The 20,170-nt window shown below is 36.8% G+C and overlaps 1 protein-coding gene across 6 annotated transcripts in view; it reads right to left on the bottom strand.

Moving 5' to 3' along the window:
• The window catches only part of col18a1a (collagen type XVIII alpha 1 chain a), a 95,947-nt gene that overhangs the window by 1,890 nt on the left and 73,887 nt on the right, over nt 1–20,170 (bottom strand). For 3 of the 6 annotated variants that reach the window (XM_048194443.1, XM_048194439.1, XM_048194442.1), the window contains 37 exons: nt 17,428–17,503; nt 16,053–16,430; nt 14,097–14,227; nt 13,784–13,810; nt 13,268–13,456; nt 12,915–12,941; nt 12,629–12,682; nt 11,724–11,810; nt 11,583–11,630; nt 10,863–10,991; nt 10,612–10,674; nt 9,940–9,984; nt 7,239–7,367; nt 7,089–7,157; nt 6,957–6,983; nt 6,763–6,861; nt 6,625–6,660; nt 6,436–6,525; nt 6,327–6,356; nt 6,195–6,230; nt 5,750–5,809; nt 5,583–5,660; nt 5,413–5,448; nt 5,249–5,302; nt 5,062–5,133; nt 4,914–4,979; nt 4,747–4,777; nt 4,199–4,252; nt 3,960–3,994; nt 3,738–3,860; nt 3,509–3,662; nt 3,349–3,413; nt 3,118–3,249; nt 2,115–2,147; nt 1,664–1,975; nt 1,381–1,578; nt 620–735 (listed from right to left, as the gene is read on the bottom strand). In XM_048194443.1, the coding sequence (XP_048050400.1) occupies nt 620–735; nt 1,381–1,578; nt 1,664–1,975; nt 2,115–2,147; nt 3,118–3,249; nt 3,349–3,413; nt 3,509–3,662; nt 3,738–3,860; nt 3,960–3,994; nt 4,199–4,252; nt 4,747–4,777; nt 4,914–4,979; nt 5,062–5,133; nt 5,249–5,302; nt 5,413–5,448; nt 5,583–5,660; nt 5,750–5,809; nt 6,195–6,230; nt 6,327–6,356; nt 6,436–6,525; nt 6,625–6,660; nt 6,763–6,861; nt 6,957–6,983; nt 7,089–7,157; nt 7,239–7,367; nt 9,940–9,984; nt 10,612–10,674; nt 10,863–10,991; nt 11,583–11,630; nt 11,724–11,810; nt 12,629–12,682; nt 12,915–12,941; nt 13,268–13,456; nt 13,784–13,810; nt 14,097–14,227; nt 16,053–16,430; nt 17,428–17,503 (3,389 nt within the window). The remainder of the gene's footprint in view (nt 1–619; nt 736–1,380; nt 1,579–1,663; nt 1,976–2,114; nt 2,148–3,117; nt 3,250–3,348; nt 3,414–3,508; nt 3,663–3,737; nt 3,861–3,959; nt 3,995–4,198; nt 4,253–4,746; nt 4,778–4,913; nt 4,980–5,061; nt 5,134–5,248; nt 5,303–5,412; nt 5,449–5,582; nt 5,661–5,749; nt 5,810–6,194; nt 6,231–6,326; nt 6,357–6,435; nt 6,526–6,624; nt 6,661–6,762; nt 6,862–6,956; nt 6,984–7,088; nt 7,158–7,238; nt 7,368–9,939; nt 9,985–10,611; nt 10,675–10,862; nt 10,992–11,582; nt 11,631–11,723; nt 11,811–12,628; nt 12,683–12,914; nt 12,942–13,267; nt 13,457–13,783; nt 13,811–14,096; nt 14,228–16,052; nt 16,431–17,427; nt 17,504–20,170) is intronic. The other 3 variants (XM_048194440.1, XM_048194444.1, XM_048194441.1) reach the window with 2 other exon arrangements.

The following is a 20,170-nucleotide window of genomic DNA, read 5'->3' as shown; positions in this document are numbered from 1 at the left end:
ACGATTGGGCAATGAATTGTTGAAAGATATTGTTTGAGGCACTTAATAGCAAGTAAACAGGATATCCATAGATAAATAGATACATAGAAACTTTGGTCTACAGCCGACAAAATTTTAATCCCGTCTGGCTAGCACGCTTCCCATAATGTTTAGGTCAGTAGGCGGAGAGTAGGCGGCTTTTTGTGGCTGTTCGACCACATTCGACCACATGATCGTCTCCGTCTACATTACGAAAGCTATCCAGTTGAATGCGTTTTCGACTACCTCTGGAATTGGTCAAAAGTGGACAAACTCAAAATGTTTTAGACCCCATTTACACATGTGTTTAGCATTGTCCACTTGTGATCTGATCGACCAAAGCACATCTTAATACCAGGGCCATGGATGGATGGATGGATGGATGGATGGATGGATGGATGGATGGATGGATAGATGGATAGATAGATAGATAGATAGATAGATAGATAGATAGATAGATAGATAGATAGATAGATATTGCATTCATCTCTAACTCCAGTGGACTGAGTGATTTTAAAGGAAAATGAAAACTGACAGGATGATCTGCTGAGGCCTCTGTTTGAAGGGTTCACACAGATCAGCCAAAGCCACTGGCACTCACCAGGCACTGTCCCTCAGGACATCTCTGCCATCAAAGGAGTAGATAGGAGCATTGTCCTTTATCCTGCTCTCTGAGTCACTGAAGAGAGACTCCCAGCTTCTGAAAAGGACTTGATCCTGCAGAAGAGAATATCAATGCCATGAAAAGACAAGAAACACGATCACCAAATTAGTTCATTGGTTAAGTTTGGAGAAAACCTTGAGGAATTGTCAAAATGATCAAATGATCACCTTTATATTCTGAGGCCCGAAACATACCGGTACTTAATGTGAATGGTAGATGATTCTAGGAGCTCATAAATGTGATGGGCTTCATCTCATTCTACCTAAGCAAGCTCGATTTTGTGTGTTGTGCGTTATGTATTTTCAACTGAACTGCGTGATCAAGTCATCTCTTTCATGTAAATCCAAAGTAATGTCCTATTATGTGGCGACAAAACAAGCAACATGATATTTTCAATTCTTTGAAAGCAATGGAGAGGCTGTGCATTACAGTGATTTTATCACGCACTCAATTGGCCCGTTTGTGATCGTCTTCTGTGTTCCCCCTTCTGTCTGTGCGTGTTCACTGCAGGGCACCAGATGGGCACCGCCCTAAAGACGACCCTGGTTGTTGCCATTTTATGAAAGCAATGGAGAGACCGTGCGTTACAGTGATTTTATCATGATTAAGGGGTTTTGACACCCTTAACCATGGTAAAATCAGTGTAATTTAATGGCTTGTTGCTTTGATAATCTGGAATGAAGTAATGGACTACACACCTTGAGGTTAACAATCGGTAATGTCTCTCTGTCGGATTTGCGGACGATACTGTAGAGATCCTGAAGTTTGGAAGACAGGAAGGCTCTGAATGTTCCCTTCATCCCCACGGCCCGAGCCTGCTGGAAGCACAGGAAGTCTGCCCCACGAATGCCTCTCATGTTCCCCACTTGTGGAGAATTCAGGGCAATAAGATGCAACTGCACAGAGAAAGAAAGTGGTGTCAAAAAAGCAAATAAAAAAGGGGACATGTGCAAATGTTGTGATGAAGTTGACTGAACTAACCCCTGGTCCGGAAGTGTGGCTGTGGCCTTCTGGTTGATTGACAGGGGGGCTGGGACGGCGGGCTGGAGTGATAGGGATCCTCTCAGGTTGAACAGGGTATCTGATTTCTGGTTGTACAGGATTGTACCTGCTATCAGTGTAGGGTGGGTATCGTGGATCTGGGTAACGGGAGTCAGGCGGATTGGGGTTTCTATTCTCTGGCTCGCTCCTTGGAAACTCAATCGGCTGGTCCGGTGGAGAAATCTGCTCTGCTCCATTGTCCTGGGAATAGTGAACAACAGGGGGCGGTTGGACCGCTGCCACCTCATTGTCCTGAAGGAAAAGCCAACAATCTACAGTCATACCTTCAGGAATTGATATGCACATCCACTAATTCCAACTTCCTTTGATTAAATGGTGGGTCCTTATTTGAATATTAAAGCATAAAAAGAGCTTTATTCACACTGCTTACCAGGTCTCCATAGAAGGGTTTATAATCTCCAAGCTGCAAATAAAGGAAAAATTGTGGTAATGTGTGAAAAAAAGGAATACATTCCTACACTATTCTTCTTGAAGTGGGTCAATGACAAATAAAGATAAGATTATGAAATGGAGAATTTAAAAAATATATCTAGTTTAAAACACATCCACCATGTTCTTAGAAATCTCTGCATTCATGTTGTCATTTTGATTATCATTGATTTAATGGCTCTAACAATGCCAAGTGGTATGACAAAGTAAAAAGTGATAACATGTTTTATTACACCTTGAATAATTAAAGAATTATTTTCATAAAAATAGACAGTAATAACTAATCATCTTCATTATTTTTCTAAGTAGTTTTCAAGCATATTTTTCATAGTATTTTTTGTAAGGTTTCTTGGAGTTATTCCATATGACAATCAGAACCCTGCTATACCATAAAAAGGTCAATTATCAGATATTTTTTTAAAAACTTACTGACCCTTCCAGTCATGTCTACAGTCTACAGTAGTCCTCTTTATGACTCATTTCCAGTTTTATGGTTTTCTTGTCACATGACAAGAAAATTGTAACCTGTATGTTGGTTATACAACTCTGACTTTGATTTAGCAGACTCATATATATATATATATATATATATATATATATATATATATATATATATATATATATATATATATATATATATATATATATTGTTTTTAAAGAAATAATAATGAAGGATTAAGTTTTTATTAATAATTTCTAATAATTTCAATCTTTTAATAATATTTTTTTCTTAATTAATAGCTTTACACTAATTACACCAGATTTTATAATTAGATTATAAATAGATTTTTATAACAGACCATATATAATTAATTTAATTCAGAAATGTAACATGTGTCTATCAAAAAAGACGATTATTAACATCATTTTATTCATAAAATGCATTTTTTTATATATATAAATCAATAGGTGTGCACAAAAATTAGTGTTTTAAAGAATCCTACCATCACTTGTCTGACACCATCCCGAACTCTGAGGTAGAGATCGTTTCTGTCCAGAACATAAATCAGAGCTCCTTCTGTCTGTCTGCGTGCCGTAGCAATCATGATGTCATAAGACCTCAGGACAGTCACCTGCTGACACATTTAAAACCAGGGGAATGATTAAAGTATCAAGTGTCAGTGTTTTATCAGATACACTCCATTCGTAATTTCTTCAGCTAATGTCCCACTCACCCCAGATCCAGTGCCGGGAATTCCAGGTGGGCCAGGGGGACCTGGAGGTCCGGGAATACTGAGTGCTGAAACATACAGAAATCATACAGCATTGTTTGTTATTTAAGTTCCTCAGGAATATTCTGAAAGCAAGAAGAATTTGTACTTATTTTTTTCTTACATGGTCTGTAGGCTCCTGGCAATGATGGTGACCCTGGAGGGCCAGGGGGTCCAGGAGGTCCTGGGTTTCCTGGACGGCCATCATAACCAACCCCGGGTGGTCCTGGTGGGCCCTGCGGTCCAGGGGGACCTCTGATTGAGTCTCCTTTAGGTCCCTGGAAAATATGACTTTGATGAGACCCTCCATATGAAGAATCAGGTTGTGTCTAGAAACTCCTATCAATCCTTACAGGAAGTCCTGGGTTTCCTGGTGGTCCCTGTACCGCTCCAAAACGAGGGTCATAAAATCCACCTCCTGGCTCTCCTTTCTCTCCTTTAAGACCGGACTCACCGCGCTCCCCCTTCATCTCATTCTGGGAAAACAGGTGTCATGTTTTGCATTATGTTACATCATAATCATAAACAACTGTTTCATCAGATACTGTGATTTATGTATTTAGTGATCCACATACCTTGAGGGCATAGATATCAAAGTTTGAGGATAAACCTGTTACAAAAAAATAGTGAATATTACATTTTAGTGAATTAATTATCACAATACCTTTTACAATGATTTGATATTGATGTCAAGCCAGAAGTCAGGGTACTTTAGCAAGAGAGTCACTAAAATTTACAGGGCCCAGGATAGCGTTGTTTACTCGCCTGCCAATGGCCCTGAATGTCTAGAAACAGCAACAGTGGTAAATTTTACCTGGCGATCCGGGAATGCCAGGAGCTCCCTGGTCTCCTTTCTCTCCTTTCGTTGCTTAAGAAAACAAAACAATGCATTGTTCAAAGCTGTCAACAATTCACAGAGTTATGGATCATCGGAGACATCTGAACTCTTTCTATGCATTAAAATCAACATGAAATGCAGTTCTCAATCCCTTTTTCTTCCGGCATGTTGAGTTCTGGAATTTTTGAGTGAAACAAGGCATTGAAGTGGGGAAAAAGGGTAGGTTGGGACTTGATTTTGTCCGTTTGGAAATAATTGGACCAGAAGAGACATTGAAAAAGTGCATTACATGAAGGATTCATTGCATCAGCAGTAAAATAAATTGTTTGAGAGGCAGAGCAAGTTTTTTATTTTTAGGAAATAAAATATATAATTTTATTTGAAATAACATGTACAGATAAATCTTGCACAGTAAGAATTTATCAAAGTAGATAGGGTACATTTTGATTTCATGTTGACTTTTGTGACACTTTTATAAAATATCTTTTGATCATCTGCTGTGACAAGAATGACTAACAACTTACCTGTATATTGCCTTGAATAATCTTCGTATCTCTGAAATGGAAAAGGAGATTGCAAATTGTTGCTGTTGCAATCATGATCACTTTAATTCAACATAGCCACCATATGGAGCTCATTTTGCAACATTTCATGCATGAATTACTCCTTATTTGACACAAAAAGCACTTACTCCAAATCTGTCCAAGGGCACAGCAGGTCCGGGGGGACCAGGGGGTCCTGGGGGACCGGGGGGACCCTTAAAAAGACACAAAATAACTTACGAGGACAAGCCATTTATATAACAATCACTGATGGAACAAATTGCATGGTGTACTTACTGGGTAACCATATCCAGTGCCTGACCCTGAGTCTCCCTTCTCTCCTTTGTATCCGTTCACACCTGGGCGGCCCTACATTTATAAAATGAAGATATTAATTAAAATTCAATTACATACTTAGTTAACTATGCTGTTGCCTGTTAACGAATATTTTTTGTTGATGAAAGTTATTTTTTGAGGGACTTACAGGTCTGCCTGGCATTCCAAATTCACCTTTCAAACCAGGAGGTCCAGCTGGACCCTGAATAAATGAGATTTGACTTAGTTGTTCAGAATGTTATTTTTACCAAGTAGAGGCTAATGATAGAATTGTTTCTGAATTTAAAAAATATGTAACAAATATAAACGTACAGGAGGTCCGACTGGTCCAGGAATCCCTCTCTCACCCTACAGAGAGTGAAAAACAAATTAATTTTGATGTACGCTACTCTAGTATTTTCTTAAGTAAAGTCATCAATACTATGAATCAAATATATGGTTGTAAAGTAAAAAATAAAATAAATAATAAAATAAAATAATACCTTTTGGCCTACCGATCCACCAAGGTGAAATGGGTTTCCATCAGGTCCAAGAATAATTCCAGGTTCTCCTTTATCTCCCTGCAAACAAAGTAAAGTTGCAGCAGTGAGCTGTTGAGGTTTTTAAACACTTCATATTTAGCTTTGTGTGTTGAGTTCTGCTTACAAACCTTAATGGCATAGCCTGGTGAACCAGGTTCTCCTCTGTCACCCTTTGGTCCCATTGGCCCCTGATTGGATAAAGAGACATAGTGTTAGATAAGTGCACACAAGTCTATATTATTAATGCACCAAATTGCAACATTACTTTGAAGCTGTGAACAGTCTACAGTTGAACTACTGTAAAAAAAAGTTTATTTAGATTATAATATTTTTTATATAATTTTAATAGAAAATTAACTGAACTATTAACTAACTGGGAGCTCAACATTACCACAGTTAAGGGTGTTTCCCAGCTTTGCGTCATACCAAAGAAACCATTTACCCATAGTAAAAATCACTGCAACAGTCTCACTTGTCTAGTGGCTTTATTAATTACTTCTAATATATATATAAATGTCTAAAGTGTTTGGATCAAAAAAGGGGGATGAACAAATGAAATTATACAGTACTTACAGGGAATCCCGCTTGACCAGGACGACCAGGCCCACCCTAAAAACCACACAAATGATAAATAGATATTAGAAAATGTGATGTTATGAGTCTATTTTTAAATGCCAACAAAACTATTTCTGGTATCTTTCATACCTGAGGCCCTGCTACTCCAATTTCATCATCCTTACAGAAAAATGACAATCAGCTTAATAAAAACAAACTATTATAGGCAAAAAAGGGCAATATAAACTTGAAGACTTACAGTTTCAGAATAACGATAAATAATTTGTCCAGGTGGTCCAGGGGGGCCGGGTGGACCTGGAACACTAGTTCCATCTCGTCCAGGTTCACCCTAAACAGATGATCACATTTAACAATGATCAAGTAAGTAATTTGCAATTTCAAAGTCCTAGATATTACACTAAACCATTTCAGACAGAAGTAAACTCACCCTCTCGCCTCGGTCTCCTCTGTCACCCTTTGGTCCCTGCAGGCAAATGCAAAACACTGATATCAGCCTGAAGTACTGCACACAAAACTGACTATTTAGTAAATTTGCACCTTGGAGTTTTATTAAAACAAAACGCACCTGTGGTCCAGGGAAGCCATCCAAACCAGGGCGGCCATCTTGTCCCTGAGGTCCTTCACTACCTTTCTCACCAGGAAATCCTGGGAAACCAGGCTTACCCTGAGGAGCAAGATATGAATAAATGACAAAATCCCCAATGGAAAATTATATCTTTGGGATATCTCAATCTCATTTGAATGAATAAATAGTCTTACTTGTGGTCCTGGAATACCGGGAGGTCCCTGAAATGAAGTAGGATTGCAGTAAATGAAAAAAAAAATTCTAAAAATTCAGTAAATTCTAAAAATCCAAAATGGTAAATAAAGGTACAACAGAGAAAAATCAACCTGGATTCCTACTGGTCCTCTTATTCCAGGGACTGAACTGAAGTGAATACCAGAACCCTCCATATCATCCTGAACACATACAGAGAACACAATATTTTGTGGATTTCCTAAAAGACAGCGAGGCACAAAGGATGATTGAATAATACTTACAAAACCAACAAAGCTCGGGCCAGGAGGACCAGGTGGCCCTGGTGGTCCGACGGGTCCCATTGGTCCTGGAAGACCAGCAAGTCCACCCTGTCCATTGAGGCCAGGAGAACCAGGAGAACCTGTGGCACCCTTTAAAGACGAAGATGAATAAAACAAAGAATGCCGTTAGCTTGCAAGATACCGAGATTCCAAAAGCAAAATATGTTAGTTTGCAGAGAACACATTCACACAACGCATCTACAAAGCAATGCCGCAAAAAGTCCACACTACCATCAGTATAATAATGATACTACATTTCAAGCATTAGAACTGTAGAGTAGAAAGTTGAGATGTTTGTGAAGAAAATCGATTGCCACACACAAGACTTGCTACCTGCCACCCTGCAGCTTTAGAGGAGAAGGATGAGGTATAGTAGGAGAGAAGATCATAGAGATAGCTGGGAAAGTAGGAGTTTTGCTACAGAGACAGAAACATAAAAGAATCCTGAGTGGGTTTGACTGTTTCAGAAAAAGATGTTTTCTGAAACAGCTTTCCACACAACACCATTTTCTAACTAGGCGTGACACAATAAAGCAACATTATTCTTGCATTTTTCTTCAACAATGGGCATTTTTGATCACGAACATCTGCTCAACAATGTCATTTCTACTATATTTCAAAATATGCATTGTGTTTGAGAGCATTTTATGGAGGAAATTTTTTATGTATCTTTACAGTGTTTTTTAAATTATTATTATTATTTTGGCAAAATCACAGCTTGATTGGAAATGATGCACACTTTTAAAAATCTATTAGCAAATAATATTTATCTTAATGTTTAACTTTCAATGCAAACATGCTCTTCACTGACTGCATGGTCACCAAGTAAACTAACTTTTAATTAAATGTTGTTATAAAATATGTTAATATAATAGGTAAAGTATGTATATAAATCACTTTCATAAAATAAATGGTGAAATCACTTTCACTTTGTCTGGATTATTCCATTTATTCTATTTAAAGTATTGTTAAAAATATTTTAGTATTTTATTAAATATTATAATATTTATTTATGGATTTTCATATTTTAAGACTGAAAGGCTGCATCTGGGAAAAAGTACAGAAGAGGGTTAGGGCCAAGCAATAATAAAAAAAATAAAACCATCTCGAGATTAAAGTTGTTAAATTTCGAGAAAAAAGTCGAAATAAAATGTTGAGAATAAACTCATTAAATTACGAATTTGTTCTCATAATTTAACGACTTTTTTCTCGTAATTTAATGACTTTATTCTCATAATTTAATGAGCTTATTCTCAACATTTTATCTCGACTTTTTTCTCAAAATTTAACAAAATTTTTCTCATAATTTAACAAAATTGTTCTCGTAATTTAACGACTTTTTTCTCGTAATTTAATGACTTTATTCTCAACATTTTATCTCGACTTTTTTCTCATTATTTAACGAGTTTATTCTCGTAATTTAACGACTTTTTTCTCGTAATTTAATGACTTTATTCTCAGCATTTTATCTCAACTTTTTTCTCGAAATTTAACGACATTTTTCTCATTATTTAACGAGTTTATTCTCGTAATTTAACGACTTTTTTCTCGTAATTTAATGACTTTATTCTCATAATTTAATGAGTTTATTCTCAACATTTTATCTCGACTTTTTTCTCAAAATTTAATGACATTTTTCTCATAATTTAACGAATTTGTTCTCGTAATTTAACAACTTTTTTCTCGTAATTTAATGACTTTATTCTCAACATTTTATCTCGACTTTTTTCTCATTATTTAACGAGTTTATTCTCGTAATTTAATGACTTTTTTCTCATAATTTAATGACTTTATTCTCAGCATTTTATCTCGACTTTTTTCTTGAAATTTAACGTCATTTTTCTCATTATTTAACGAGTTTATTCTCGTAATTTAATGACTTTTTTCTCGTAATTTAATGAGTTTATTCTCAAAATTTTATCTCGACTTTTTTCTCGAAATTTAACGACTTTTTTCTCGTAATTTAACGAATTTGTTCTCGTAATTTAACGATTTTTTTCTCGTAATTTAATGACTTTATTCTCAACATTTTATCTCGACTTTTTTCTCGAAATTTAACGACATTTTTCTCATTATTTAACGAGTTTATTCTCGTAATTTAATGACTTTTTTCTCGTAATTTAACGAGTTTATTCTCAACATTTTATCTCGACTTTTTTCTCGCAATTTAACAACTTTAATCTCGAGATGGTTTTATTTTTTTATTATTGTTTGTCCCTAATCCTCTTCCGTACAAAAGAGTTTGTAAAAGATTTTAAAAAAAAATCTGTAGATACTTGAAGATAGTCGTGGAAAAAAAATTCAGAATAAAAGTTTTTGAATAAAAATTAACCCCTAAAGTGATGAGAGACTCCTATAGGTTCCATAGGTTTGTATTTGTGATGCTGACAGTTAAATCTCACTGGTACAAAATCTTACTCTCCAAAACTATACATCAGACAGTTTAGTGATTGTTATTGTGAAGACAAACTACTTCTCCCTGGATCTTGCTGTGTCACTCCTGGGTAGAACATTATGTTTGACTCTTACTTAATTCCCAGTCATACAGAGCTTCACAGTTTGTTCAGCTGTACACAAGAGACATGTGATATACGAATATGTTCATACTGTGCACAAGTGTTTCAGAGGTTTCTCACTAGGTGCGCACATTACGCAAACTGACCTTCTCTCCCACAGGTCCAGGTAGGCCCAGCTCACCGGCATCGCCCTGTGGAGCACAAAATCAGTCCAGCGTCTAAAGATAGCTACCATTACAGGGATCTCAACAGAGCTGAATTATGCAAGTCCGAATCCATTAAACGACCAGCATAGCTGACTATATATAGCCAGGGTTCCCATGCTTTTTACCAATGGATTGTCATGACTTTTCCATGACCTTTCCAATCATTTATGATTATAGCATAATGGTGTTTTAGAAATCATTTTATAGAGATTGCTTGGGTAAATTTACATTTCTACGTCAGACTGTGATGAGGGGGTCCCACTACTGTATGTTATTGCCTGCTCATTTAGCCCAGCCATAAATATTTTGTCAATGAACGTGGTAATTTTACAGATTACCCTGATTTCAAGGGAATTGATGGATTTAAAATGTACGCATAGTTTTCAAAATGTCTCCAGTAAGACTAATAAACAAACTGATGTCATCACTTTGGCCTGTGAGCATGTTTACTCTACACAAGCACTCACAAACAGCGAAATTTAGATGATGAAATGTTTTATAGCAACTTCGTAAGATTTTATATATTTCTAAGACTTTTCCAGGCCTATAAATCACAACATCAAATTCTCTGTTATGTTTTAGGTTCTTAAGTTTCAGTCCACTACTTCATACCTTCTCTCCTCTTGGGCCAGGTGAGCCTGGCTTTCCATCAGCACCTGGTGGACCTGGAAGTCCCTAATAAAAACAATATCATTTTTTACAATTATTTTATAAGCTTTTTATGACAGGGAGGTGGGACTATATACTATATAATGCAACAGAGAACACACAATAGCCACATCTAATAAACTAATAAACACTTTATTCCGACACAACATATGCAAACCAATGCTATACATGTGTATCATGTCCCTTAGACTTACAGGTTGACCTGGAGCTCCATTTTGCCCAGGAGGACCAGGAGGCCCAAAACCACCGGAGCCTGAAGACGCAAGGCCAGGGGGACCGGGGGGACCAGGAGGACCAGGTGGGCCTGGTAAACCGGGCATTGCCTATCAACCAATTTAAAGAAACTAAGTGAAAAACTTTTAATGGAAAATTACAGATGAAATGTTAATAAAATTGATAACATTCTGCTTCTTAACATCCAAAGTCGGAGGTCAGTAAGATTTTTTTTTTCTTTCATTAATTATTTGTACTTTCTATTCATCAAAGAATCAGGAAAAAAATATATCATGGTTTCCACAAAAAAATATTAAGCATCACAACGGTTTTCATCTCTATACTAAGAAAATGTTTCTTGAGCAGCAAATCAGCATATCAGAATAATTTTTGAAAGATCATGTGACATTGAAAACTGGAGTAATGATGCTGAAAATTCAGCTTACCCATCACATCACATTTCTTTTTTTTTAAAATATATATATTAAAATAGAAAAAGGGTTATTTTAAATTGTAGGAATATATTTAATATAATATAAACCACCTCCAAATGTGGTTTGAATCAGATTTGAAAACATAGTTTTTTTGCTGTCCAGACTTTCAAAAACCCATCGGGAAAAATATGAATATGCAAAAAATCTGATTTTTGCTGGCAGTCTGAACATGGTTAATATAGTTAATATAGTGTCCACATGACGTACCCGCACACTGTCCATATCAAACCCAGAGCCCTCCATGTCCACAAATGTCTGAAAAACGAAAACAGAGGAATGAACGCTTTTATAAACCAGGTTTTTAATAGGAATGGGTTCATAAAAAGAGATGACTAATAATGAACTCACAGGCCTATCAGAGCGAGAGGGGGGTCCTGGTGGACCAGGAGGCCCTGGAGGCCCACGGGGTCCTGGCTGACTTTCACCTCGGTCTCCCTAAAATGAAAACAAGAAAAAATGTCAAACAACTGAACTGGAATATAAAGGCATTCACAATTCAATTCTAATGGCCCTATTTTAACAATCTAAGCACATGAAGTGCGTGGCTAACGTGTACTTAGGTCATGTCCGAACCCTCTTTTGCTAGTTTAATGAAAAAAAATGGAAAATGGTCCAAAAGGGTTGTACCTAGTCTCTTTGGGTGAGATTTGGGCATAACATGCAATACACCAATCAGAGTCTCATCTCCCATTCCCTTTAAAAGCCAGTTGCACTTGCACCATAGCTGACTGCTATTTACAAGGCGGAAATTGCAAGCGGAAAGACTGAACGCTTCCCCAGAGAGGAATCCTTTTATTTTTAATATTTGGCATGTTTGTGTGCTGCGCATCCCTGTGTGTGTAACAAGCAGAGTGTATGCGTGTTGTACACCTGCCTATAAGTGCATATTTCTAACGCGCCCTTTAAATAACAAACAAAAATAAATAAATACTGAGCTATTGACTTTAGACCATGCTATTATTGGCCAATGGCGCAGTCGTTTTCAGTTGCCTCGATATAGCAACACGCCAACAATGCACCTGAACGCACCTTGTTTTCAGACCAGCACGCCCATGGGCGAGCAGATGGACTTGAGGGCATTTGCTATTTAAAAATGTGGCGTAAAATGTATAACTTCATCGGGCTGAAACTAGCAAACAAGATGTGTCGCACCTGGCGTCGCATTGCGGCAGGTGTTTAATAGGGCCCTAAATGGTGAACAAGCCTGATATTGTAAATTATCATTGACTTATTATGACACCAATAATACTTACTTTCTCTCCTTTGGGTCCAGGGGTCCCAGGAAAACCGGGAGGTCCAACTTGGCCCTGTTACAAAAATAGATTTTTAATCATTTGTACATGAAGCGTATGAATGCAAACACAAATCAACAACACCACAATCAGACTTTACTTCCAGTTTTGTATGGTGAAAACAAACTGGTCCCTCCAAATACACAAGCAGGTATAATTTCAGAAGAATAAAGTCATTCAGATATATTGAGAAACGTACTTGACCCAGGCCTGTTTTATTAGAGAGTTTATGAAATGCATTACTTACAGCTTTTCCATCTTCACCAGGGTCACCCTATAAAAGAAAGGATAGAATATTAGTTTTGTTCAGATATGACCAATGCCCGATGCATTATGCATAGTCTCAAGGACAGAAACACAATGTGCCTTTGTGTTTGCAATGATGCATATCTTAAACCTGTATTAACATCATTCTCTGCTTGTGATGGGGAACACCATAGAGATCTATTACTGTCCTAACACATCCACGGCAAATACAAGACCACTTCTGACACATGCGGCTTGAAATGGTATAATGCTGTTCCTTTTAAATGTAAATGCATTCGCTAATAGAAAATAGAGGTGGTAATTGAACCATTCCTTTCTCTGCGAGCTACTCACCGGCTCCCCATCAACTCCAGGAGGGCCAGGGGGTCCTGGTGGTCCTCTTGGTCCTGCCACCTTTTGAAGAACTGACCCATCTCCTCTCACCTCTACCTCTGCACTGGGCCCGGGGGGACCGGGAGGCCCTGGAGGCCCAGCGGGACCACGATCACCCTTTGATCCAGGATAACCAAAACCAGAACTGCCCTGAAACCAAAAGGTAACAGCGAAAATCTTCATAAATGTCAGTAAATGAATATGCATTAAAGAGAGGCGCTTAAAGGTATAATTCACCCAAAAATTATAATTTTGTCGTTTTTAGTAAAAGCATGTTACTAATTTTAAGAAACGCAAAATGAGAAATTCTTCTGTTTGCTTATTATCTAATGCTGTGATTCACAAAAAATAATAATAAGGACAAGACGGTAAGTGAATGATGACAACTTTTTCATTTTGCCACAATCTATTCCTTAAATTCACATTAAAATATGTTTTCATTGTCAGTCATGTCTAGGTATAAGCATCACAACAAACCTTTATTCCTTTCTCTCCTGTGTCACCCTGTGAAAACACAAAGACAAAAATGATTGACCTGTCTGCCACTCGCACCACTCGAACAGACGACTGAACATTCAAGCTCCCCATCATTGACTTCACACATTACTGTGAATTTTGAAGGACATAAAAATATAACAATTCAACTAAAAAAAGGGCCCTGTATCAGATACGTGATAGAATGACTGAATGTAGACAGACAGAATAATAATACTTCTTATTACTTTATATTGAAACTGAGCTGTTAGAGATGTTCAGAAACATTCAGTGAGGTTCACACTACTCAACAGACCTTCTCTCCTTTTGCAGCACCACCAGACACAGATCCAGATCCTGAATCGCCCTTTGGCCCTGTAAGGCCCCTGTCACCTTTGACACCCTTCTCTCCTCTGTCTCCTTTCTCTCCTCTTGCACCAATAGAACCTGTAAATTTGATCATGCATTAATCTTATGTGCTTTATATTTACCAAAACATATCTGGTGCATTTCGGAGAGCGCAAGCAATTAAAGGGGCCGCAGCCTGAATCGGCGCATTTCTAATTATGCCTCAAAATAGGCAGTGAAAAAAATTAATTTAAAAAAATCTATGGGGTATTTTGAGGTGCAACTTCACAGACACATTCAGGGGACACCTTAGACTTATATTACATCTTGTGAAAAAATGTTCGATGGCACCTTTAAATTGTTGAAAAAAAAATGAAATTTCTGTCATTAATTACTCACCCTCATGTCGTTCCAATACCCGTAAGACCTTCGTTCATCTTCGGAACACAAATTAAGATATTTTTGATGAAATCTGATGGCTCAGTGAGGCCTGCATTGCCAGCAAGATAATTAACAAATCTACTAAAGACATATTTAAAACAGTTCATGTGACTACAGTGGTTCAACCTTAATATTAGAAAGCGACGAGAATACTTTTTGTGTGCCAAAAAAACAAAATAACGACTTTATTCAACAATATCTAGTGATGGCCGATTTCAAAACACTGCTTCATGAAGCTTCGAAGCTTTATGAATCTTTTGTTTTGAATCAGTGGTTTGAAGCATGTATTGAACTGCCAAAGTCACATGACTTCAGTAAATGAGGCTTCGTTACATCATAAGTGTTTCGAAATGTCAATGGTTCACCACTGGGGGGCGTGACTGGCAGTTCGATACACACTTCGAGCCACTGATTCGAAACAAAAGATTTGTAAAGCTTCGAAGCTTCATGAAGCAGTGTTTTGAAATCGCCCATCACTAGATATTGTTGAATAAAGTCGTTATTTTCTTTTTATTGGGGGCACAAAAAGTGTTCTCGTCACTTCATAACATTAAGGTTGAACCACTGTAGTCACATGAGCTCATTTAAATACGTTTTTAGTAGCTTTCTAGGCATCCGAATGTGTTAATTGTCTTGCTGTCAATAGAGGCCTCACTGAGCCATTGGATTTTATCAAAAATATCTTTATTTGTGTTCCGAAGATGAACGAAGGTCTTACGGGTGTGGAACGACATGAGGGTGAGTAATAAATGACAGAATTTTCATTTTTGGGTGAACTAACCCTATAAGTATGTATTTATACAACATGCTAGTATTTGGTGTGTGGCATTTACTTCATGCTGATTACTACAGTAACAAGAATCCAACTGACAATACATGCATGGGAATTACAAGAAAATGCAAAAAAAAAAAAAAAAAAAAAAAATCATACATACAGACTTATAATGATAATAAAAATTTAGGGAAAAATGTGCCTAATTGTTATGATAATAATGTCAGAATGTAGAAGATCTAAAAGGTCCAAAAAAGATTTATCATGTCTTTTTATATATGTCTTTGTTGTGAAACATAACTCTTTTTTCAACCTAAAATACTTATTTAGTTGTATGTAAAAAAAAACAAAAAAAACAAAACAAAAAAAAAATGACAATATTCAAGGAAGATGGGCAAAACTCCACATATTCGTGTAAGAATATGCTTCCAAGCAGAAGCTTCTATAAGCAGCTGAATAAGCAATCTGTCAATACAAAACCAATACATCAATTATGCTTGCATTAAACAACAAACATACATATGTGCAATAAACAACATACATATGCGGCAACGCTATCACTTGCACCCAGTTTGATACAGTCCTTGTTGGGCATCCACAGCTTTTTGCCAGCATTTCATGCAAAGCATCATGTAGAAATTCTGCTGCGAATTTCTATCCAGAATTTCCATGTCCATTTGAGAGATTATCATCTCTTTATTAGTGACCCACCTGTTGGACCTGCAGAACCCAGTCTGGACTCCACAGAATACCGTATTCCATCATCAGCTGAGCCCGACGTTCTTAGAGAGTTTGAAGCTTTTCTAGAATCATCATACGACCCCGAAGTTTGCTTGCTAACAGCGACCGAGTCAAGAGTTTGTCGAGAACCACCATACGTGCCCGATGATTGTCGAGAACCGCTATATGAGCCAGAGGTTTGTTGGGAATCACCATATGAACCAGAAGTTTGTTCAGAATCACCATATGAGCCAGAGGTTTGTCGAGAATCACCGTAGGAGACAGAAGTTTTTCGGGGATCCCCATATGAGTCAGATGTTTTTCGAGAACCACCGTAGGAGCCAGTTTGCCGAGAGGAATCGACTGATCCTAATGTTCATTAAAACTTGCCAATTCAGCTCATTTTGAGGAAAGATCACACAGCAAACCATTTAATGTAGATGATTGTTGAAGAATGGATTATGGTCAGTTTGACTACAAGGCCATTGTTGCCCACACACCATGGGGGTAGTAAAAACAACCCCCAAAAATCTGTGGTATAAAACCAGCATTTCTCATAATTGTGATTTTATATCTCAAAGTTACAACTTTCATAAGTCTAACTTTGAAAGGTGGCAGATAAAAATCTTAAACGTAGATCTTAAATGTGAGATTTTTTGCTAATATAAATGTATACAAATATACATTTTTACAAATACAACTGTGAATTTAAATAGTCACCATTACAGTACATTCAACAATAACAAATGTAGATTTGTACACATCAAAACTGCAATATTGCCCCATAATCCATCCTTGGGTTCAAGCCATCTATTACAAAGTCTGAAAAACATATCTTTTAAGAATACATATGCAATTGAATGTAAAAGACATTTTCTCTTTGCTTTCCACCAGTAGAGGGAGCCAAATACCACAGTGGCTCTTTCCATAAACACACATAATTTCATGATTAATACTAACATTACTAAACCTCAAATCTCCTTGCATTCAATACCCTGCTTAAACACTATCTTAGATCTGGTTGACCATTTGGGGAAAGTGTACCTTTTTGAGTAAGCAGGCTGATTAATAAACTGAACTTGCTGGTTGCAACACATACTGGTGACCATTCATGCTGTTCTTTTCAGAAGTGGAATCTATGCATGCAACTCAAATGTCATGAACAAAATGACTGTATAAACATAAAGAAAGTTGTAAATTAACCAACAAAGGTACAAAAATGCATTACTCCAAGTTTACGGGAAGAAAAAGAGCCACTTAGGAGCTCAACAGAGCAATAAATACTACTGATGAGCCGAACTGTCAGACTAGCTGATGTTTTACAGACAGACCAGTTCAGACCTGATACTGAAAAGAGAAAGCTCACCTGTCTGCTGCTTCTCAACAAGTGTTCTGCTGGTCACCGGCGGCTGCTGGATCGGCCGAGAGGAGGGAGGTGTCGGCTGAAAGTGATACATATCATTAATTTATCAATTAACATAAACTGCAAATCAGACAATCAACTTTGTAATGCAATGCATGACAGCATGCACACTGATAAAAATCATATCCTGAGGCAAATGTCTAAGCATCCTTAAAACAAGACAAATTTGCAAAACAATTGTAAATATTAGATATTATTGCCTGTTTTCAGATCATTTATCTTGTAAATAAGTGTATTTTGTCTAGTGGCACTGGCATTTTCGATATTTTTGTTTAAACACACAAAAGTTGAAAAATCTGTCAGTGCTACAAGACAAAACACACTTCCATTCAAGATACACTACTGTTCAAAAGTTTGAGGTCAATGTTTTTGAAAGAAATGCTCGCTAAGGCTGCACTTATTTGATCAAAAATACAGTAAAAACAGTAATATTGTGAAATATTATTACAATTACTAAAATAACTAGTCACTATTTAATGGAAGCTTATTTCCATAAAAAAATTAATTGCCATAAGTGCCTTTTTATCTCACAATTCTGACTTCTTTTCTCAGAATTGCAAATTATGTCAGAATTGCAAGTTATAAACTCACAATTGTGAGAAATAAAGTCAGAATTGCAAGATATAAACTCACAATTCTTCTTTCCTCACAATTCAGACCCTCATAACTCACAATCCTGACATTATAACTGGCAATTGTGACTTTATATCACACAATTCTGACTTTATAATTCGCAATTTTGACTTTATAACTCCCAATTGTGAGTTTACATCACACAATTCTGACTTAATAACTCGCAATTTCGACTTTATATCACACAATTCTAAGAAAAAAGTCAGAATTGTGAGATGTAAACTCGCAATTGCGAGAAAAAAGTCATAAATGATAAAATGTCGCAATTCCTTTTTTTATTTTTATTCAGTAGCGGAAACAAGCTTCCATACTATTTTAATATGTTTTATAATGTAATTTATTACTGTGAGGGAAAAGCTGAATTTTCAGCATCATTACTCCAGTCTTCAGTGTCACATGATCATAATTCAGATATCATTCTAATATGCTGATTTATTGCTCAAGAAAAAATCTTATTGTTATCAATGTTGAAAACAAAAACATGTTCAGGAATATTTGACTATTGGAAAGCTCAAAAGAACAGGAATATTTGAAATAGAAATCATATGTAACATTATAATTGTCTTTAATGTCACTTTTGATCAATTTAATGCACCCTTGTTGCTTAACAGAAGTATTAAAAGAAAAAAGTCTTAATATGTTTTGCAGTTTTGCTTCTCAGGTAAACTTATCTTGTTTTAAGGACATTTAAATATTTTTACTTTCCTATGTTTAGGGGAACTCTAGAATATAAAGTGCCTTAAAGTTAAAAGATGTGGACTAAATGCCACAAAAATCCTTGGGTTCTTAAAGAATAGTACAAGAACATCACTGCTTATTCCTTTCATACCTGTTCATACCAGTTTCATTTCACTGATTGTGTACAAACACTTTGGCCTTTTGTGACCTCAAATATTACCATGACCATCTTAAAACACTATTGACACTACTGATTTGGCAAATCAAAGGACGGTGACACTGACTGCATAGATATTTGTACTCACACACTGCTTTCAACCTACTGGTAGAGAGATTGAGACATGCAGCTAACAGTTAACAAAGCTGCTTGAAGAAAAGCTGCCAGGGCTGGCCATCTGAAGCGCAGACACAAAGAGGGTCTGACCTTGCACTTTACAAAACACGCGCTGCTGAAACTGCAGAACCCACTGATGAAATCCCAGGCATCAGGTTCTAGAACACTCTGATCCTCAGATTTCATGCCAGGATTGAGAAAAAGGAGACTGGAGGACATGGAGTGCTCTGATGGCCAGTGTGAGAGGATGCTGACAGCATGTATTTTCAGACCAAGAGAACGACCATCTTGGGGAATGCAGGCCATGGGTCCAGGGGTCTAAAGATAGAGGTCAGGAGTGGGCAGGTGGGGGCCGTCCGGCTAGATGAGGAGGGGCTGCTAAACATCTGCCATCACGGTCACTGCTGCGGAGATGGAAGAATCTCGCCAGCCACTCTGACCTTGAACACATTACTCTGAGTTATGGTGGAGGAGTTGAGGATATGGAGGCGATCATAAGGCACAGAAGGATATTTCCTTGTGCATTAAAAAAGGGGCCATTCTTTGCTGCCACATGTTTTTTGCATCATGGTCTTCCAGGAGAGCAATTTAGATGTAATGGATTCTTCTGATTATGTTCTAGGGCTGATACACTTCAGTAAACTTGTTATAGGAGTCCAGATCTGAGGGTTCTAAACTATTTGATTCCACAAAATATGATGATATTTTAAATTCTATTAATTTATACTGTGGAAAAATAAAAATATCTGGAAATCATTACAATGTTTTAATGTCAAATTTGGTAAATTCAAATTTATTTAGTTATTTATTTACCCACTAGCACCCCTTTGTGTCCCGTTCATCCTGGTCTAGATTATATGCTGCTTCAAAAGAGTGAGATAAACTGATTCAAAATTATTAATCTACTTTAAAATAATGTTTTAAGATTTTAAAATAAAGATTTATATTAATTTCATAACTTATGGTTTTTTATAATCAATTAACATAGCTTTTGTCATTTTTTACAAGAAGGACAAAATTTGTCACCAAAAAAGTCAATCG

This window comes from Megalobrama amblycephala, linkage group LG6, assembly GCF_018812025.1.
Source record: "Megalobrama amblycephala isolate DHTTF-2021 linkage group LG6, ASM1881202v1, whole genome shotgun sequence".
Classification (NCBI taxonomy): domain Eukaryota; kingdom Metazoa; phylum Chordata; class Actinopteri; order Cypriniformes; family Xenocyprididae; genus Megalobrama; species Megalobrama amblycephala.
Note: the sequence above shows the minus strand (reverse complement) of the source record. Positions and strands in the feature narration are given on the sequence as shown.